Raw genomic sequence first — 16,919 nt, forward strand, 5'->3', positions numbered from 1 at the left:
GGTGGTCTTTCAAAATAGGCCTTTCGTGATAGCAAGACTGTGTAATGGATGAATCTGTAACTCAATTTCTTGAAAATGTTGCTCTCAAGTCTCCATCGGCAGTGGAATCGATTGATTGTTTTGCGGCCGCCCAACTTGCTCGTCTGCCCACTCGATATGGGGTTGCCAGTCAGAGGTCAAGGAATTTTTGATCTCTTCTAAAACCACACGGCCCCAAGATCCCACACACCAGTTCTCGCGGGCCATGTGCAAGAATCCGCAGTAATGGGCTAGCACCACGAGGGAAAAGGGGACTCTGTTGTCTAGATCATTGAGATACTCTGCTGGTGCTCGAATAGCCCAGCCTGCGGCAAGAGTCATTGAGCTGGGTTGTGCCAAAGTGAAAACCACAAGTTCTCGCAGATATTGGAGCACTCGCTCGTATGTTGAACAATTGTGATGGACAGATTGCTGGCCGCACTGAGCGTTTAGTTCATAAAGACGATCGAACGCAGTTATGACATGATCAGGAAAACAGACTTCTGGTTGCGTTACATCGAAGAGAGGCGCAAGATTGCTCTGGCGTAGAAATTCGATCTCTTTGTTGGCGACTGCCTGGACTCCGCGCGAGAGATGAAAGATTTCAATCAAAGAATTGAGGCTTGGGCCTTCGGCAGTCCAAGAGGAAAGTACACTCCCTAGTCCAAAGGCCACTACCAACCCAGCAAAACTCATCATTGCTTTGACGTTGGAATGGTCGATATTGGAAAGTTGCTCGGAGAACATGGATAGGGCAATGTTTTTGTGTGAAATTGCAACGCTCAGCCACTTGGGTTGGCTTTCAGGCTCGCGGAGTCTTGACAAATGTAGTGCGGATAGGCCCAAAATTCCATGCATCAGAAAAGGTGCCTTGAGAGCTTCCTGCAATACCACTAGCTCCCAGACCTTGCGGGTCTCCTCGCTGCGAGCTAGAAGTTTATGCGTATGCATGATCCACTGTAGCTCAAGTTCTAGCTGCTCCATGTTCAGTCCAGGGGTGCTTGCAGATGCCTCTGTGGCCTCGAAATGATCCAAAAGACCCAAGGTGTCCCTGTTGGAGGGAGATGTCACATTGTCTGCCGAGGTCTGCCTTGTGCGTCGAGGCCTTCGGGGTTGATTTCCCGTGAAGAAGTAAAGTCCCTCGGCATTGTACACACATTCGTCCTGTCGCTGGCTACAGGTAGTACAACTCGGGCGTTGCTCATCACACTGTGATTGAAAGTCAGGATATGGATACTAGGGGAGCGTTTTGCGTGGTACCTTAACTCTCCTCCGCTTACAATTGGTACACCCATGACGGGATTTAGTATGCGACCGTCTGAAGACCATTATCAGATCACCCCGACGACAAGCATAGAAACGGAATCAAACAAGGCGAAGACGTCCATCAGGTGCAGGGTGATGTGTCAGCTTGGTCACGTGTTTCTGATTTTAGGAGAACCGTGGAACGCTCGTCAGAATGTGGTCTAGCGCAAGATCTTATAGATCACAGCCCTCCAAGGCTGGAGGTGTCCAACTCCGAACAGAGTCGCTGTATGTCATTATGGGACTTGAGGAGTTCAAGGTAAAGATACTGATGTTTCATATTTGTCATTGATTGCCATCGTTCACGCAACCCATACTCTCCGGGTATGGAAGAGACCACGCTAACTTCCGCTAACTTCCTTGTCTCCCTTTCGCAAATTTGTGTGAAGTTGACATTTCTCGTCTCATCTAATCATATAAAAATCATATAGAATAATAAGAAATAGAGACAGCTCCAGGATATATGGAGGATGATTTGTAGCGGGCTCATGGTTGATGCATCCAAAACTTCAGTCCCTGTTTGTGAAGTATATACATTTTAACTTTACTATAGATGACACTACATAAGAACGCAAAGGGAGTAAGGTAGCAGCTTGGGATGAACACGTGAAATTAATAGAATTGAAGTCCACAGTTATATTTGTTTTAATTTAGCAAATATTCCCTGAAAATTCTATTGTCTCACCCTTGCATTCCATGTGAAGTCATGACGGGGATCCTCGTGCTTTTGTCTTATCCTTGGGATACTCCTAGGAGAGGATCTAAGTGGGACTGGACGCGCCCAGACTCGAGAAAATGAGGAAAGCCAGCAATTTGGGCGGTTAGTGGATAGTAAAGCGGCAAACATCTCTAGACAGACAATGCGGTCGCGTCTCCACAACAACATTGAAAGAATGTCGCATACTCTACAGTCGACATTGTACATACCTTTGGACAAGAGATGCTGTGATTTTCTGACTTGGACCTCATGTTCCCCTATTTCACTCGCTTTCGCCAATGTTTCCTTGTTTCACCGGTAGTTTGGGGTGCGCCATAGCGCGGGATACACGTTTCAGGTTGACACCCTCAGCATTAACCCCCGAGATAGTGACCAGTCCGCAAGTTGCGTTGGTCTATCCCCCTGAAGAATGGATCTTCACTAGTCGCGGTGGATTTCGACTTCTGGGCTAGAGCGCCGTACTGGGTCTTTCTGTGCATGTAACCTATCCCGGGCCTCCGCACGATACAACAGTGAAGTGGTCAGGCACTGAGCCACTCTGACTGGACGGAAGAATGGATCCTCAATGGACTTTTCTCTATTGAGGAATTAAATAGATGGGCACCTGCGGCTGGGCAATAATAGATATTTGGCTCAAATTCCTGTTCTGCGAACACGTTCGACACACTCACATTCCTTTCTCCTTGTTGACAATCTGGATTGTCTGCCTTTCTTTTAGTCTCTTTTTCGTTCAATTACTGTCTTTCTCTTCTGGTTTCTCATCTTCATCTTCTAGATCAAAGTCAATCTTGGACCTTGTTCGTTGCAAGCTCATCAAGATGGTTCCCTCACGTTCATTGAGCGCTGGTTCGCTGATGCTCACTTTATTGTCTTCCCCTGTAGCCGCCACAAGTTACTCCCTAGTGGAGACTTGGCAGGGGAAGAATTTCCTGGACTATTTCAACTTTCACACCGGAGCCGACCCGACGAACGGCTATGTGAACTATCTCGACAAGCAGAGTGCCGAGAGTGCAGGGCTAGTTAAGGTGACCGACAGCGGCAGTGTATACCTCGGAGTTGATCATAAGACCACGCTGGACCCAAATGGCAAGGGGCGTGATTCAGTCCGCATTGGAAGTAAGAAGTACTATGACCAGTCTTTGGTCATCGCGGATATTGCCCACATGCCCGGGAGCGTCTGCGGTACATGGCCTGCTTTCTGGTCTACTGGCAAGAACTGGCCCGGGGATGGAGAGATTGATATCATTGAGGGGGTGAACCTTCAAGATCACAACGAGATCGTCATGCACACTGCTGGTACATGCAGCTTGACGGACACAGATATGACTGGTGTTGTCAATGCCACTGGGTGTGGTGAGGACTTGGGAACCGTTGGGTGCGTGATCGAAGGCCACAAGGGCAGTTACGGCACATCGTTCAACGGTCAGGGAGGTGGTGTGTATGCCATGCAGTGGACCGATGAATTCCTCAAGATTTGGTATTTCCCCCGGAGCTCGATCCCGGCCTCTATCACTAGTGGCAAGCCAGATGTCACCAAATTCGGCACCCCCATGGCCTTGGTGGAGGAATCATGCGATGTTGCGAACGCCTTCAAGTCTCAGTCCTTTGTGTTTGATGTTACTTTCTGTGGTGACTGGGCTGGCGGTGTCTTTGGCGGCTCAGGTTGCCCTATGACCGATTCAGATTCCTTCCAAAGCTGCCACAACTTTGTCGCCAACCATCCCGCCCAGTTTGAGCAGTCTTACTGGGAAATCAACTCGGTCAAGATCTATCAAACTGGTGTAGAGGGAACTGCAGTGGTTTCCTCCCAGTCCTCCAAGCCCGCGCCCCCCGTCACCTCCTCGGTTTCCGAGACTCAGGCCATGGAAAGTCATGCTGTTGCTGCCACTACCGAGGCTGCTCCTGTTGTCTCCCAGGCTACCGCCCAGAACCAGGCCACTGTAGTGCACTCGTCAACTGACAGAACAGACGCTGTTGGAAGCATCCAGGCACTAAACCCTACTTCTGCTGCCCCTGCTGCTGCTCCTGAAAACACCGCTACTCAGGGGATCCAGCAATCTCCTGCCACCAAGAAAACCCGGACTGTCACCGCATTTGTCACTTCAACCAAGACTATCTGCCCCGAAGCTGAGAAATCTTCTTCTCTTGCGGCTTTCTGGGCCGCAACCCCAACAGTATCTCATCCTGTTGTGCCAGTTACTGAGATTCCCGGTAGCAGCCAGAATGCCAAAGGACCCACCTCAGGAGCTGTAGTTGTTCCTCAATCTGCCCCGGCATTGCAGGCAATCCCGGTCGGTCACAGCCAGCCCTCCGTCGAGACGGGTGTCTCTGCCCAAACCAGCCCGATTGCTGCAGCACACGACAGCGCACCTTCTCCCACCCCGGGATACTCAGCCTCCAGTGCTGCTCCCTCAGGCCCTGCCCATGCTGGAGCCCCCAGCGTTGATCTATTCGGTGGTTCCTGGCTGCGTCCCTCTGCTGCCCCATCTGATGTTGCATCTCAGCCTTCCAGGGCCCTCATCTCTGCACCAACTGATGTCTCCCCTGAAACTGCCGCCAGATCTTCCTCTGGTAACTTCGTTACTAGCGAGTCTACAACCGGAGCTGTCCCGGTTTTCACCGGTGCTGCTCACAAAATGTCACTGAGCGCCTCTGTGATTGTCTGTGCTCTGATTGCCTTTGCGATCTAATTGTTTGCAACTGGGTTTGTTTGAAATTGGCGGTGGATCTTCTCTCGTTTATTGTATAGTAGTAGGCCTTAAATTTGGCCGTAGGCGGCTTTGGGCACTTTTTCGATCAAGTCTGTCTATTTCTCTTGAAGCGCACTTCTTTATTTGTTCACACAGCTCGCAGTGGAATACTTAGCTGGCTAATGAAAATTTCGAGTTTCCATATATTTGTGACAGTCTATTACCTTACTCCCAATATTTGGACCTGCATCCATTCCCACAACTTCAACACGAAGTTGAACTTCCTTGCAAATGTTGGTCAGCTCTTGATTGATTTCCACCCTGTCAACCAATCCCGGGCATAGCACCTGAGAATACCATCATCAACAATCCTCAGTCGCCCATTTCGCAGTGTCACGCTATCCCTTTCAGCTCTTTCCGTGATAAATATCTTTGATTTGCTTGCCCCAAAAGACGATTGTCCCACATGCATTTGCTCATAATGGAGAATGAGCTTGACTGCTGGATTGGCATGCTCTTCACCCCTTGCCTCGCTCTCACGAAGCCTGCGCGACCATTCCTCGAAAGGCAGCGTATCAAACTCGAACCCACTGTGTTTAAGCGTGTCCAGTAGAGATGACCAAGGGAATGAGCACCGATTGCACAAATTGTAAATAAAATCATCCCTATTTGCAGCTTTGACCAAATCGGTCACACTGTAGAGGAACATACCGGATTGAACCCGTCGTCAATTAGACTAGTAACGGTGTGGTTGATCATATCATCCAAGTCCTGTCCAGTATAATAGTCAAACGGGGCCGCATCACTCACGGAACGAGGATATGCAAGAATCGGATACTGAACAGAATCAGCAGCTCGTAAGTGAATCAAATCGTCAAGTACTTGAAGTGGTCCAAATTCCTGAATGAGTGGATTGATAGTACTTAAGAAGGCATCCTGCGTCTGATCACGGTGTTGGATACCCATTGTGAAATGCCTGCGGGGATTTCATGAAACGATGAGAAGGGTGATACGGCAGCCCCGGACTTGGAGTACGATATAAAGTCAATTATTCTTTAAGCGTCTACGGCCAAGCCGTTGGGTATGGACTGATCTGTCGCCATGCACCGACTGCATTCGGGGTACCAGGAAAGATGTCCTTCCGCGTGTGGAGAAAGTTACACATATCACACGACGTTAATCCGTTGGTAGACTCAGTTGTAATCGTCTGTAGGTGCCGAGAAGGCTCCGCTATTGAAATCTACCTGCAAGGCTGGTGCGTATCGGATTTCTGTTTGACCGAGGGAAGATCCTGATAGGAAATAACCCTACACAAGCACTCGATGCAGCACAAATTTAATGCTGACAGATCGGCTGGCTGTAGTTGCCTTCTTGCCAGGTCTTTCTACCCTGCTTGTGATAGTCGGAGTGGAAAGAAACATTGTCTCATCTTTCATCTCATATCCGACAGCAGTCTTCAAAGATGTCTCGAAAATCCAATCCCACGACATTCACTGTTTAACTTTAATCGCATTCATCTGTAGAATTGAAATCGCATCCAGCGAGAATTGTTACACTGCGGAGCTGCCTGAGATGCCCGAGCCCGTCGGGATAGCTCAGCACGCCATACTTCCCTCTATGGTGGCGTGGTACATGGAATTGTGCCTACTTATTGATCCACGATACCACCGTCGGCGACACCGTCTCTAATACACCGTGGGTGTGACCAGGTGTGGAATTCAGCGTTAGCTGGGTGACATCTGTGCAGACTGGGGGTGTACGCTCTCCAATACGCTCCGACTAACTGTTGGCGACTGACTGTGGCGTGGAAACCACTCAGCTGTCTGCTTTTTGTGTCCCAACACTTCAAGTATTACGAGACCAGTGCTACATTGAGACTCACCGGGTACACAGCAAACGCTAACTGTGCAGGCTCAGCCTCACTATCTGCCGCGAACATACATCTCCGTTTATTGTCAAAAGGACAGAGACAAAGCCAGGATACACAAAGCCAGGATACCACCTCAAATGGCATATGGGGTAAATGGGCTTAGCATTCGGCATTCAAGTTGTTTCCCAAGACGGGGTACGGAATCTGTGGAGCTGCATCGTTCCACCTTGGAAATCTGGGGGAATGGGAACACCCGTATCGGAATGCTGCCCTATAGAGCCGATATATACCTTTCAATCGCGATTGTTCTTGGCAAACGGTCTAGTAGAATCCCTTCCGCTATCTCCTATGGAATGCTGACCGTTCGATCGGGCCCTGACATGCCGATAAATCCAACCGTTTTTTATATAGGCTCACTAAAGTTCCAGGAAGAACCCTAGACTGCATTCCTGGATTGCAGAACGGTCCAGGGTTGGCCCGTGGGCCTTGGACGAAAGGGTATATTGATCCAGCATAGTTGTGCCCTATACGTTTAACACCCCGTCTTTCTAGTTCATTCCGCTGATCTGAAACATCTATCAATCCCGTCGGGGAGCGCTTCCGTGAGTGTATGCAGGCAGTCGAGATGAACCATCGCCTAGGGGGACATTCTTATTGGGTAATAGGCGTGAATAGGGGCTGATCATGTCACTGAGAGCACACAAGACACTGGTTTTGGCAAATGCGACAAAGGTTTCATTTTTCATTAATTTCCTAAACATGCCAGAATAACGCCGTAAATACACGTGCAGCGATGCAGGATGCTTTTGCTTCAATCCTAGGAGACTGAATCAGATCCCTATTGGATCTTCTCTCCAAGGAATTGCAGAACCCTCTGCCATGATTGACTGGCTCGCATAGCATGCTCATCTGGAACGACCGGGTTGTCCTCTCCGGTTGTCCGTGAGAAGACCTCCATGCTGACCCACCCAGTATAGCCCAGGCGTGTGATACAGGCATCTGTGACCTTGCGGATCGGAAGGTATCCACCGCGCTCCTCCTCGCACGGGAACAGGCGAGCATTCCGCGACCAGGCTAGCAGCGTGGGCAAGCCTGGAGCTTGGAGGAATGGCATCTGCGGGTCGACCCGCTCGCCGTCGGCAAGCTGGACCATCAGGACCCGGCTCGGATCGATTTCCTGTACGAGTCGATCCATCGAGTCCTGCAAATCCTTGTCGGCGCTTGCAGGCAGCCGCCCTGTTGGGTCGGTGGGGTCGGCCCACAACCGGGCTGCAATGTTGAATGTATCCAAGCATACGCCTAGATTGGGCCGATTAGCCCGCTTGATCACATCCCAGGAATCCTCCCAGGTGTTGATGTATGTGCCCCAAGCCAGTGCTTCGTACGCGATGCGTATTGGGAATGCCACATCGGCGGCCTCGGCCAGGTCGGCGGCAAGCCGGTCTCGGTCATCTGTGATTTCGGAGGGATCGAGGAATGACGAAGGGATCAGAATGAAAAGGGAGCCTCCGAGGATTTTCGTCAATTGTACCCAGTGCTTGAGTTCGTCAATCCGCTCTGCATGGCGAATTGGGTCGATCAGGCCTTCGTAGTGCCGAAAGGGTTGGAGGGCTAAAACTCGCAAATGGCGCTCAGCACATAGATCTCGGATGGCGTGTGCTGCGTCGATCTCGTAGTCTCGGGCAGTGCGGGGCGAGCTGTCATTCAACTGGAGCGTCTTGGCGAGCTGTGCGAGATCATCGTGAAACAGTTCGAGTCCTTGTTGACCATTGCGGGCAGCGGCATCGAGCTTGGCGGTGAGCGGGTGTAAATGCGCAGCTCCCAAGCTCACAGTGGCAATGGCCGGCTTCCATGGCAGGCCAAGCTCAGAGATAGGGGGACTGGGAAGGGAATGCATCGGTAAAATGGTGTATGTTTCACATGGGACTAACAGCCACTAGTAACGCCTTTTATAGAACAAACCAGATCTCACCTCACCGGGACGCCTCTGTTTCCGTGCTGATCGTATGTACTTTCAGGGGTTTCGCTTTCAACTCATAAAAAGTGGGTAAATGTAAACCACTCTTGAGATCGTCCGGATTGAAATCGCACACCGTACGCCAAGCCTGTACACCCTGCGGTTGATCTCGGCGATCGCCTCAACTGCCCTTGATGCGGTCCTAAGCTGACGTCTGATATCGCCTGAATTATGACTGTTTCTGAGACAGATCGATGCATGGAGAATAGAGAATACCATTTGTGATAGGAATCAATGTCACAATGTCACAGTAACTCGAACAAACGGATATATAAGTTGGAATTAGCATCCAGCCAGAGGGTTCTATCACCCCGGCCTGTGCTACACCAAGAAGCAATTGCACCGACGTTCCAACATGACGATCGTCATGCCCTTGTATTCTTTAGTCAACCGCATCGGCGCGATGGCCTTAGAAGTAGCTTCAGAGCCGTCTCCACAAGCCCACTTTGAACTGTTGCAAATGATTGACCAGCTTAGGTCGGCAGTGGAAACCCCGACAGAGACAGTTTTGTGTCTAATCTACCAGGTAAACATGTTCTACCGAGGTCGAGTTGTCATTCTGACCGAAGATAGCCTCCGCAAAATGCTGCGTTGCGCACCGTGATTGAGTTGGGTATCTTCGCCGTGCTGGTGGAGAAGCGGCACAGAGAGACGGGAGTCTCTGCCACTCAACTGGCCGAATATACGGGCGCAGACCCTGATTTGATTGGTATTTTCTACATATACTCGCAGGTGGCGTGAACTGGCTAATTCTGTGAATAGTCCGTTTGATGCGTGTCATGACAGCGCTCGGGCTTTGTTCCTTGTCCTCGGAGGCCTATGTTGCCAGTGAGAAGACGGTGGCGCTCACCCAGCCTATTGGCAGAGATGGAATCCCATGCATGTAAGCTGGTGGTAATTCTTTCTTTTCTTTTTCCACATATATTCAGTGAAGAAATAGATATGACCTCACGGTTCCAACCCTCAGCAAATTGCCCGAGTACCTCCGATCCCATGATTATGCCAAACCCCAGGAGTACACTCACTCACCCATGAAATGGGCGGTTGGCCAGAGTCAGTTTGAATGGCTGGGGAGTAACCAACAGCAGCAAACGCTCTTCAACTCCTACATGGCTAGCCGTCGCGAGGGCAGACCGATGTGTTTCAACACATACCCTGTTGAGCGATTGCTTGGCCATGCGGTGCCATTTGAAGACACTGTGTTCCTGGTCAATATTGGCGGAAACCAGGGTCATGATTTGAGAAATTTCCGGAGAGAATATGGTCATTTGCCGGGAAAACTAACCCTACAAGACTTGCCCAGCGTGATCGAAGGGGTGTCTAGTCGAGACGCTGGGGTCCAGGTGATGGGATACAGCTTCCTGGGTCCTCAACCTGTCAAAGGAGCGCGTGTGTACTACTTCCGGGCCATTTTCCACGACTGGCCTGACGACATTTGCCAGCAAATCTTGCGTACCACCGTGTCGGCTATGGCCCAGGACTATTCGCGCATCATCATCGTGGACTTTGTTTTGTCCGACACTAAACCCCCTCTGATGCAGGCTTCGCTGGATATCCAGATGATGAGTATTGGAGCTGGGGTCGAAAGATCGGAGGGACAGTGGAGAGATCTGCTGCACAGCGCTGGGCTGCGAATTGCTGGCATTTGGAACCAGAGCCCAGGGATGGAGTCGGTGATTGAAGCTGTTCCCATTACGACGTAGGATACGGTGAAGTAGTGTAGGGAAGAGAAGACAAGTTGGAGGAAAAGGCAGCAATGTACAGAGTACAATTAAATCAAATATTTCGCGCCTGCGAGCACTGCATTTTCCACAACCACAGTGCCGCTACTAGTCTATTCCTCCAATTAACGTTATACGGTTAAAGTAGTCCGTAAAGCTTTACTGATATCTAGTAACTAACTTAGGGCCGCCGCCCTAGTCTTTACTCTAGAAGAACCGGAGCCTATATTATAGAGCGAGTATTATACTACTAGTAAAAAGATCGCTATAAACGTCCTCTATCTTACTATAGTACTATATAAGCTTTTCCTTAGCCGCGTAAAGAGCGGTAAGTAACTTATAAGCTTCTTCTAGGCTACCTTCTTCTTTATAAGCTACCTAATCGACTTCTTAAGATAATTAAATAGCTTATTATGGACAGTAAAGATAAGGTAGGTAGTGATATCCTTTATCTTTAGTAGTGTAGTCGTGAACTAGAAGAATAGCTATATAATTAAAAGTAGATAATTATCTATAAGAGGTTTAGAAATAAGGTTAAAATTAGATCTTCTCTAAGTCTTAGAGGACCTTACTTTATTAAAAGTGTTAATAATCTCCCGTTTCTAATACCTAAAGCGAACTAATTGCTCCTAGTAGTTAGTCTATTCTCAGGCAAGCCTTAGGCACCTGGCAGGTCGGGCCCTGACAGTTAGATAAATGTCGATCTAAAGAATAACACTACTTAGAGGCAACACATCAAGCCCTAGGCCGCCCAGTGCGCAAGTAGCTGAGCGCATGCATAGGGCATAATGACCGTGCATGTCGCTTCTCACATTAGCTAAGCGCACCATGTATTTATTGCTCTCGCTGGCCCTCGCATGGAGGACCAGCAATTAGTCTCTCAATACACCTGTACATACATTTACCGATAGACTTTACTTCCCGGACTCATCCTGCTACCTAGGACCTTGCAGGGTCCTAACACTAACCGAGAAGTTATTTTGAACTTAGTTAGATAAAATGCTATTAGAGCGACGAGCGGGTATAAACCCCTAGGGCGGAGGCGACAGAAATGCGCTCTAGGCAGCTTGTTCTAGAGGACACCATAAGACCGTGCAAATACTGCTACAGCGAGGAGCCGGGGTTAACGCCTAGGGTGGATGCTACGGAAATGCGCTCTAGGTAGCTTGTGCTTGTTATATAGGACACAATAAGATCGTGCAGATGCGCCTAGAACATGCAGCTGATCAATCTGTACACTGTCGCCCCCTTTTCAGAAGATTTAAATGATCATGAGGCTTAGAGAATACACAATCTAATCAAACCTAACTATACTTTCTTCATCCCCAATCACTCCGCCACCTCGGTAACGGTGCGATAATTCTCACCATTGGTATCTGTTGTTGGAAATAGAACATGAACTTTAATTTGAGATGATGCGGCTTTGGGCCGCTTCATTCCTTCTTATCGGAATAAGAGCATATAGATTGTACTGTATATATTTGGCTGCGCTTTTCGGCCATCTCATTGTGTGGTTAATAAGCCGCCTTTTCTGTCATTGACAGACCGGATGTCTATCCTATTCACTCACCTACCTTATAATGGCCGTAAAGTAGGCAGTGGTACTGTAATGTAAGCTAGGTGTATCTTGCTGGCTTACTATTGTCATTTTCATTCAGCTTTCAATGGCCATGGAGTTAAAACTACCCGCTAATGACTTGGCAGTGGGGCACTCATAATAATTTTCAGTGTTCAGGGCGGAAGCTGTTTTCACTTCTGACTGTATCTGTCAGATTCAATTCAACCATCGAGATCTGGCAATTTATCATGGCGCGCTGACTAATTTTAATATGTACTTTTGTGTGTGATTTCTCAGGCAGAGGCCATGCAGTACTCATGGTAGATAAATACCCTGAAATGTAGGCTGATCGTTTCCAACACATAGGCTAAAGTGTTCAAAAAGACCGAGAGTGCAACCAAAGGCCAACAGCTTTGTACAATCCTGACTAATCTTTCAATGGAGACACAATATTGCTTTCTCTTCTTTAGTTCCCCTCCCACCAAGTGTAGTTGTTAGTTTCGGCGGGAGTGTCAAAGACGAGCTCGGAGCTGCTGTTCATGGGTCTGTCGGGCCAGACGTTGAGCAAGCCATCCCAGATCTCAATGTCTTCGTACTGCACGCTGACGCCGGGTGCATTGTACAAAGCGAAGCCATTGCTGTCCTCCCTGCTGGGATAGATGCGGCCAGTGAGAGCGAAGCGGTCATTGACAAAGATCTCGACGAGGGAGCCGTCGACGAATATGTTCATTTCGATCGGTTCTGTCATAGGCTTACAGCCACGAATGCCTGCCATCTGGTAGGGCTCAAAGTACCCAGCCAGCGTCGTGTTGGGGAACATCCTGATCTGGGAGGAGTAGGCGCGGTCCAAGACGACGGACTTCTTGGAAGGATCGTAGTAGATGTTCGTGTATTCCTCGCGACCGGGCGAAGCAGCGACCGTCACACCTGTGATACCCGTGGTGTTATTGATATTCAGCTTCAATTCATAGGAATTACTGAGAGTGCTGGGCAGGCGGATGTTACTGGTGTTGCTGCACTTCTTCTTGCTACAATGAGACTGGATGTGGTGAGAGCTACGGCGAAGCCCCGCAACTACATCGCTGGCTGGGCGCACGCCCAGGGTGCTCGCAGTCCAGGTGCCATTGGGGTTTGACATATAGCGGGAGTTGCCAGGGGTGGTGTCGGCAGGGTTGTGGACAACACCGCTGGTCTCTTTGACGAAGAGCTCCCGGGCCAAGGACAGCGCTCCTTGGTAGCCTTGCTGCATGATGCCGAAGTTGTTCATGTCCTCGCTTGCCCAGCCGTACTGAATACGGCGGTTGTTCTTGGTGTCATTGAACGAGGTGAGCTGGCAGATCATGTTAGTATTCCATCGTTCGAGTATATCGCATGGTATTGTTATGATCTGATTCTTACCGCATATAGAATACCCCAGTCGCTCGCACCGCCTGAGACAGGGTTGAAGGCAATGCTGCCATTCGGACGGGTGGAAATTTCCCCCTCATTCCACAAAGACCACCTCCGGTCATGGAAGCTGACCTCGCCTCCTTCAGCACCCATGCTGACGAAGTAGCGGTCGTCAATAGCGAAAAAGTTAGAAACTTCAAAGTTGAACCCATAGGAACCGGTTTCCCTCAACGAGCCCAAGGTACTGTTCGCTGTGGGTTCCCACAGAGCACCAAGGAAAGTCCAATTGGTGAGATCAGACGCAGGAGCACTGTACAAGGGCATGCGAGGGCCAACACCCTTGATACCGGAGCCAAATATGGCATAGTAGTGAGGCTCGAAGTTGTCTAGTAGCGTGTCCAGCTGGGGCAGCGGGAGGTAGAATGGGTCCCGCCAGCCGGTGACGTTCCAACCGTCAGGTGGGCTGCTGATGACTGGGTTGTTGGCATATTCTTGCCATGTCACTCCACCGTCGGTGGAGTATGCCAGGCTTTGGCTTTCGGTCCCAAGCAGATAGGGTAAGGTATACGAGGTTGGCAGTCTTGAAACGGATGTGTAGAAGGCGAGAATTGTTCCATCGACTTCACCAGAGATATTGACGGGCTGCGCTGTTCCGGAAAAGATGCCCAGATGGTTGTACATCAGTGGATCGTGGTGGTCGCTAGTCAAGGTGGTTGTACCAATTGACTTCGCTTCTCCGTCTTGCCATCCTGCAAGTCCATTGCCGGGGTTGTTGTCAATATCAGTCCAGGTTACGAGGTCGCTGGACGTTGCGTGTCCCCACGATATGTTGCCTATATTGATGAGCTATTTAGCACGGAGCTTGCTAGGCAACTAGGAGAGGGAAATCGTACCCCAGTTGACATGATTGGGGTTAAACTGGTAGTGCATATGATAAATGCCATCAACCGGATCGTACATAGGGCCACAGGGGTCCTGGATCAATGGTTAGTGACACTTAGTCCAATTTAGGGGTTTTCGGAATTGGAAATAAGACATACATTCATCCACCCTGCAGGGGCCGAGAAATGGGAGTATGGTCTCCATCGAGTGAAAAGGCTATTGTTTCCCATTTTCTCGACCATGTCCTCCGTCAGGGTTTGACCCCATGCGGTCGAGACGATGACACGGAGCATCACACCAAGAATTGCTGTCTTCAAGGCCATATTTGCTGTTTGGACTACTCACACCTCCAAGTGATGATTGATAGCGCCTTCTTATAATGGAAGGGGAAATTTCTCATTTTGCTTCCCCGGGATCTCGTCGTAATATCTTCGGGTGAAAGTCTAAGCCCACGGGGTTCCAGATTATCCCCCACAAATTACTCAAGTACGCTGATGAGTTGGGGAAGCATATCTGAGTTCTTAATCGGGGTTAAAGAAACTCAAAACCGACGTCACGAGGATACTGGGCTGTGCTCACAGCCAATTGCAGTTAGTCGGAGTAAAACGGGGTTGCAAATCCCCGAGATACTCCCGAGTCTTCGATGCCAAGCCACAACGTCGGGGAATCTAAATCTAACTGAACTGGACCAAAGGCCCCCAGTGAGCTCGCACTAGGAGACAGTCCTCGCTAGGCTATTGTGACAATGGATTCATACCTTTTCATGTTGTCCGGCGTTAATCCCCGTTGGGGAGACAAGAGTGAATCCGCCGTGGTTGTGCCGCTGCGGCCCATTATGGGGTAACCCGAATTTATTGTATCACAGTATCTCCGATTTATTAGAATCAGGGGTGGATACTGTATATCGTACTATCTCAAGCTCCATAGTATACAGAGGAATTAAAATATTATAGTCTAGAGTTTCCCCGAGCCTCCGAAGACAAAGCTATAGCAGATTAAAGGACGTATCCGGTGTACAAGTGCGGCCCAAAGAGTGGTTATCAAATACATATCGATGCTGCTACAACATATATGTAACGTAATGTCTCGACCTATACCACATGGATAGCCTGACAATAGAATAGGCGGCTTGACCTTGGCAGGTTCTGCCGAGGCTGTAATCATACCCTAGGAAACGAGGCATGCAACGTATAGGTAGTGGACCTACATAGTTGTTATAAGCCGTATATGCCTTTGTCGAGGGTTCCGGGTAAAGAAAAACGGCCGTCCACATTATACTAAACTTATCGCAGGAATTCATTGCTCGCCCCGCGGAGAGACTAGCGTTGATAGAGATAAAGTTAGACACTAAACACAAAAATATTGTGTAGCAAAATGCGTTTCGTAATAGAGGGTAACTGCTTATATCTCTTAGTCCTTAAGACTTCCTTTACTTTCTATTTAACATGGCTTAGATAGCATCTAGCTTCGACGATGACCAAAATCTTGCTCGAACTAGATTTCAATGTCTGCCATAGGCAAAGCTGCTTTCGATTTAAACCATAATAGCAGAATGTCTTTTTCTTTAGTAGTCTATCGGCGACCACGAGGGAGTGCTACGCGTCGCCGTTAGATACGCCTTTCGTTAATTATTTTCTAAGTGCGGCTTATATATCCTTTTCGTGCTATTAGACCTAGACATTAGAGCACTATTAGACCCGTGATAAGGCGTGCCACTTTCTACGTTAGTGCTAGGGAAAGCTACTAGAGGCTCCTAAAATAAGTATTTAGGGACATCTAAATCTTTACGCTTAATAAGCCTTTCACTTAGTCGATAGAGCGTGTCGTTAATAGTCTCACTAACTACTAATAGAAGTTAGCCTAATAATAGAACCCGTTATCAAGAGATAGCTACTCACTTTCTACTATAACACCTCTCTATAAATCAACTACGCTTATTTCCGTAAGAATATCACCAGTATACGTTTGTGGATTAGTAAGCTTTCGAGGAAGCCACAAAATAATCTAGTCGTAGTTAAATTGAGTTATTTTAAATACCCCCGTCGATCGGGTATGACGAAAACGGTATTTCTTATTATACTACTCAATCTAAAATAGGTCCTCGCGAACTATATTGATCTAACTAGTATATTTATTGCTATCTTTATCCTCGCTATCTCGAATATACGGGCGAACTTCGCTAAACAAATAGGAGACCTTCTCCGTAAGTATATCGCTTATAAGCGGTATATTCATAAATCGTGTAAGACTATAGCTATCTTACAGAATCTTTTTAATACGATTTAGAGTTTCTAAGCGCTGATAGGAGTGTCACTCGAAGAGTCTATCTATTGTGAGTTAGACTACCACGTTAAGACGTAAGGTCGAGCTAAGCATTTAGTTGTTAGCACCCCTCTATTACTAAAATTGCGATCTATCCTAGTATAGGCTTATTAGGAGATCCAGTTTTTAGTTAGGGCAAGCCTTATTCTCACCGGTGATTTACGAAGTATCACAGTCGATAGCAGAATTATCTATTAACACTGGTTACGTTCGGGTTCTATCCCTATCGAAGAGGACCCTTAGTTATAGGGTAAAATATTGTTCCCCTCTCTAGGAGACTTCCTCGAGTTGACTTAGTCTGTAAATTACTATAGGGCATTCAGAAAATCGCGTTATTTAACACTTAAGGGCCACTTCACAGAGAATTAATATTATATTCTAATATATAGCCAACACTGACTGATGAAATCAAACAAACAGAATCCACTT

General features: G+C 48.4%; 6 protein-coding genes across 6 annotated transcripts; 2 read left to right on the forward strand and 4 right to left on the reverse strand.

Moving 5' to 3' along the window:
- Positions 1 to 84: 84 nt before the first annotated feature.
- PENARI_c018G06053 (Zn(II)2Cys6 transcription factor domain-containing protein) lies at positions 85 to 1,313 on the reverse strand (the record flags this gene model as incomplete). The annotated part of the gene is made up of 2 exons (XM_022634574.1): positions 85 to 1,227; positions 1,299 to 1,313. The coding sequence occupies 2 exons, from the start codon at positions 1,311 to 1,313 to the stop codon at positions 85 to 87; spliced, it is 1,158 nt and encodes a 385-aa protein (XP_022485659.1).
- A 1,546-nt stretch (positions 1,314 to 2,859) lies between these two features.
- Positions 2,860 to 4,731, forward strand: eng2 (putative GPI anchored endo-1,3(4)-beta-glucanase; the record flags this gene model as incomplete). The annotated part of the gene is made up of 1 exon (XM_022634537.1): positions 2,860 to 4,731. One exon carries the CDS (start codon positions 2,860 to 2,862, stop codon positions 4,729 to 4,731), a length of 1,872 nt encoding a protein of 623 aa, XP_022485481.1.
- A 659-nt stretch (positions 4,732 to 5,390) lies between these two features.
- On the reverse strand, positions 5,391 to 5,697 carry PENARI_c018G06942 (uncharacterized protein; the record flags this gene model as incomplete). The annotated part of the gene is made up of 2 exons (XM_022634592.1): positions 5,391 to 5,396; positions 5,443 to 5,697. 2 exons carry the CDS (start codon positions 5,695 to 5,697, stop codon positions 5,391 to 5,393), a joined length of 261 nt encoding a protein of 86 aa, XP_022485469.1.
- A 1,742-nt stretch (positions 5,698 to 7,439) lies between these two features.
- PENARI_c018G01114 (sugar phosphate isomerase/epimerase family protein) lies at positions 7,440 to 8,498 on the reverse strand (the record flags this gene model as incomplete). The annotated part of the gene is made up of 1 exon (XM_022634482.1): positions 7,440 to 8,498. The coding sequence occupies one exon, from the start codon at positions 8,496 to 8,498 to the stop codon at positions 7,440 to 7,442; it is 1,059 nt and encodes a 352-aa protein (XP_022485503.1).
- Positions 8,499 to 8,973: 475 nt separating this feature from the next.
- Positions 8,974 to 10,321, forward strand: PENARI_c018G01254 (uncharacterized protein; the record flags this gene model as incomplete). The annotated part of the gene is made up of 4 exons (XM_022634484.1): positions 8,974 to 9,144; positions 9,192 to 9,327; positions 9,381 to 9,501; positions 9,559 to 10,321. 4 exons carry the CDS (start codon positions 8,974 to 8,976, stop codon positions 10,319 to 10,321), a joined length of 1,191 nt encoding a protein of 396 aa, XP_022485672.1.
- Positions 10,322 to 12,363: 2,042 nt separating this feature from the next.
- Positions 12,364 to 14,491, reverse strand: PENARI_c018G08466 (glycoside hydrolase family 32 protein; the record flags this gene model as incomplete). Its single annotated transcript, XM_022634612.1, has 4 exons — positions 12,364 to 13,227; positions 13,296 to 14,119; positions 14,180 to 14,261; positions 14,327 to 14,491. The coding sequence occupies 4 exons, from the start codon at positions 14,489 to 14,491 to the stop codon at positions 12,364 to 12,366; spliced, it is 1,935 nt and encodes a 644-aa protein (XP_022485501.1).
- Positions 14,492 to 16,919: the final 2,428 nt, after the last annotated feature.

Source organism: Penicillium arizonense, assembly GCF_001773325.1.
Source record: "Penicillium arizonense strain CBS 141311 chromosome Unknown PENARI_contig018, whole genome shotgun sequence".
Taxonomy (NCBI): Eukaryota; Fungi; Ascomycota; class Eurotiomycetes; order Eurotiales; family Aspergillaceae; genus Penicillium; species Penicillium arizonense.